A 3,904-nucleotide genomic window follows, 5' to 3' on the forward strand; every position below is an offset into this window, starting at 1 on the left:
TCAAAAACGTGGACCAATCAGCCTTGGAGGCCAGGCCGGCAGGGGAGGAGGTAAATCGTACATCAGCTTGCGCCTCAACTGTTCGTACATTTCACATTTGGTACGTTTTTCGAGGCATAAACATTCTGTGGGCCTCCTCGGCGCCGGACATGGGCGACAACATTCCGAAAACGAGGGGTAGGGACAACACGTCTTATGGCAGTCTGTGGGACCTCGGGGATTTTTACACAACGGCGGCTGTCTCGAGGGGCGACAGCAAGGCATTTTCAAACGGGGACATTTCTTGGCTGCATCCAAACAACACAGAGCCTTGAGTTTGGCTGAATCAAAGGCGCATGCCGTTTGGGCACATTCCTTTTTGGCCCTTTTGCACAAAGGTGGCAACTCTGCGCTATCGTAGCAGCACACCTTACGTTTACGTATCTGCACGGGAGGACATTCGACCCAAGTCTGTTGATACTCTCTGGCATTTTTATCACTGGCACAATAATAGAGTCTATCAAAGCGAGGCAACATCTCGGGGCAAGGGTTGCCACAGCATTCGGCCGTGTATTCCCAAACCGATTTCAGTGGCAACACCTGATTGTGTAATTTGAAGTCCTTTTTTTCGCATAGCTCTCGTCGCTTGTAGCAGGGATCCTTTTGCAGGCGTTCATTGTTGCAACAGGATGCCAGGGACTTGTCGGGGGTATTTTTCGGAGATTGGAAGCTCATTACCTTAGGAGAGGGTTTGGGGCATTTTGGCTCTGTGGGAGAACAATTGGATTGTTTTTGATTTTCTTTGTTGCTGTCGCGATAGCCCACCATTTTGCAACCCTTCGGCTTGGGACAATCGATTTCACAATTCCTGGCATAGCAGCGATTTGAGGATGATGGCATGAGGCAGCGCCCCACCTTTTGGGATATACAGGATTTTAACATTTTTTTAAGAATTGTAGGGAAAATTCTTTGCAAAAAAGGTGAAATTTGGATAAAATCGTTTTTTATTTAAGGATTTTTAAAATTTTCGATTTTTTTATATTTTTTGCAGTTAATAAAAGTTTTGAGAAATCTATTTTTAAAACTTGAGAATTTTAAATGTCTATATTTTATTATTTTTTTTTTTAAACTTCACAGAAATGTCAAGGAGTAAATGATTAGATTTTTTTTGGATTTTCAAAAGTTTTTGAAACAAAAAATTAAAACGAATTCTTGACAATTCGCAACAGATTTTTAGAAGTCTGAATGTCCTGGAAAAATTATCATAATATCCTTGACGCAAAACAAGAATGTTAGATTTATTAGAAATTATTTTTAAGGCACTTTTTAGAAAAAAAAATCGCCTCGGATTATTGTAGATCTTCAACATGGATTTTGGAGGATTTGTTTTTTACAAGACTAACGATATATTCAAGAAATTTTTCTTCAAAACTCCCCGTAAAAAGCTCTTGCTTTTCATTAAGATTTTCTCAGAGATTTCCATAGCATTTTTTAAAAAAAATTCTTTTAAGAATTTTCATAACAAAAAAAATGGATTTTTTAAAGAATTTTCTTTGCAGGACTTTTTGAACTTTTTAAGGACTCTTGTTGATTTGTTTACAATTTTTCATCAAATCTTCGCAAAGAGAATTTTTTTCTTCAAGGACTCCTATTTGATGCTATAGAAACCGCCCCTCCTGGTTATTATTCATCTCAAGGAATTAATTGGACTCATTATAAATTAGGGACTGAAATTGATTTTTTTAAGATTAATTTTCAAAGAACTTTTAGGATAATAAAAATGTTTTTTTTAATATTTTCTAAATGGCTTTTAGATCAATTTCTGGTCCTTAAAAAAGCATTAAAAAAAGTATTAGTCCTTAAAAACTTTTCTTCAAAAAAAAAAAAAAAAATAAATAAATAAATAAATAAAATAAAAAAAAATTATTTGGTTTCAGACCAACAATTTCTGGTCCTTAAAAAATATCCTTCAAAAAAAAAAAAAAAAAAAAAAATAAGAAATTTATTTGGTCCTTGAAAAAATATATTTTAAAAAATTTTCACATTTATTTAAGCGTTGAAAACATATTAATTAAAAAATTCTTGAAAAATATTCTTTAAAAAAAAAAATTGGTCCTTTGGTTCTTGAAAAAATATTTTTCTAAAAAATCCACGTTTATTTGGGCGTTGAAAAAATATTTCTTACAAAAATCCACTTTCTTTGGTCCTTAAAAAAAGATACTTTAAAAAATCCAAGTCTATTGGACCCTGAAAAAAAATTGTCTAAAAAATCCAAGTCCAAGTTGATTCTAAAAAAAATTCATTAAAAAAAGTCCACTTTCTTTGAAAAAAAAAATGTCTAAAAATATCCAGGTCTAATAATCTTTTGATTCTTAAAAAAAAATATTTAAAAAGTCGACGTTCTTTGATCCTTGAAAAAATATTCCTTAAAAATCCACGTTTATTGGTCCTCTGGTCCTTGAAAAAATATTCCTTAAAAATCCACGTTTATTGGTCCTCTGGTCCTTGAAAAAATATTCCTTAAAAATCCACGAATAATGGCCCTTTGGTCCTTGAAAAAAATGTCCTAAAAAATCCAAGTCAATTGGTCCTTAATTATTCTTGAAAAAAAAAAATTGTCTAAAAAAATCCAAGTCCTTTGATTCTTGAAAAAAAAATCTTTAAAAAAGTCCACGTTTTTTGAAAAAAAATTGTCATTCCTGGTGTAATGGTCCTTTGATTCTTAAAAAAAAATCTTTAAAAATCCATGTTCTTTGGTTCCTTAAAAATCCACGTTTATTGGTCCTATGGCCCTTGAAAAAATATTCTATAAAAATTCAACATTTATTGCTCCTGTGGTCCTTGAAAAAATATTCTTTAAAAAATTCACGTTTATTGGTCCTTGAAAAAATATTCTTTAAAAAATCCACGTTCATTGGTCCTTGAAAAATATTCTTTAAAAAATCCACGTCCTTTGGTCCTTGAAAAAATATTCTTTAAAAAATCCACGTTTATTGGTCCTTGAAAAAATATTCTTTGAAAAATCCACGTTTATTGGTCCTTGAAAAAATATACTTTAAAAAATTCACGTTTATTGGTCCTTGAAAAAATATTCTTTAAAAATTCACGTTTATTGGTCCTTGAAAAAATATACTTTAAAAAATCTACGTCCTTCGGTCCTTGAAAAAATATACTTTAAAAAATCTACGTCCTTTGGTCCTTGAAAAAATATTCTTTAAAAAATCCACGTTTATTGGTCCTTGAAAAAATATTCTTTAAAAAATCCACGTTTATTGGTCCTTGAAAAAATATTCTTTAAAAAATCCACGTCATTTGGTCCTTGAAAAAATATTCCTTAAAAATCGATGTTTATTGGTCCTTTGGTCCTTGAAAAAAAAAAAATTCTTGAAAAAATCCACGTTTATTGGTCCTTGAAAAAACATTCCTTAAAAAACCACGAATATTGGTTATATGGTATTTTAGACTTGAAAAAATATTCTATAAAACCCCACGTCTCTTTCGTTCGTTGAAAAAATATTATTATTTAAAAATCCACGCCTCTTTCGGTCGTTAAAATACTTTTTTTTTAATCCACACCTCTTTCAGTCCTTAAAAAATATTTTTTTTAAAAATCCACACCTCTTTCAGTCCTTAAAAATATATTTTTTTTAAAAATCCACGCCTCTTTTGGTCGTTGAAAAAAAATATTTTTTTTTAAATCCACGCCTCTTTTGGTCGTTGAAAATAATATTTTTTAAAAATCCACGCCTCTTTTGGTCGTTAAAAAATATTTTTTTTAAAATCCACGCCTCTTTTGGTCGTTGAAAAATATTTTTTTTTAAAAATCCACGCCTCTTTCGGTCGTTAAAAAATATTTTTTTTAAAAATCCACGCCTCTTTCGGTCGTTAAAAAAATTTTTTTTCAAAAATCCACGCCTCGTTCGGT

The 3,904-nt window shown here is 31.2% G+C and overlaps 1 protein-coding gene across 1 annotated transcript; it reads right to left on the reverse strand.

Annotated features, from left to right (window-relative positions):
- On the reverse strand, positions 1-1,084 carry LOC131802820 (uncharacterized). Its single transcript, XM_059123484.1, has one exon. It carries the CDS (start codon positions 919-921, stop codon positions 1-3), a length of 921 nt encoding a protein of 306 aa, XP_058979467.1. The 5' UTR covers positions 922-1,084.
- Between the last annotated feature and the right edge of the window lie 2,820 nt (positions 1,085-3,904).

This window comes from Musca domestica, unplaced genomic scaffold (genome assembly GCF_030504385.1).
Source record: "Musca domestica strain aabys unplaced genomic scaffold, Musca_domestica.polishedcontigs.V.1.1 25, whole genome shotgun sequence".
In the NCBI taxonomy this organism is placed as follows: Eukaryota; Metazoa; Arthropoda; class Insecta; order Diptera; family Muscidae; genus Musca; species Musca domestica.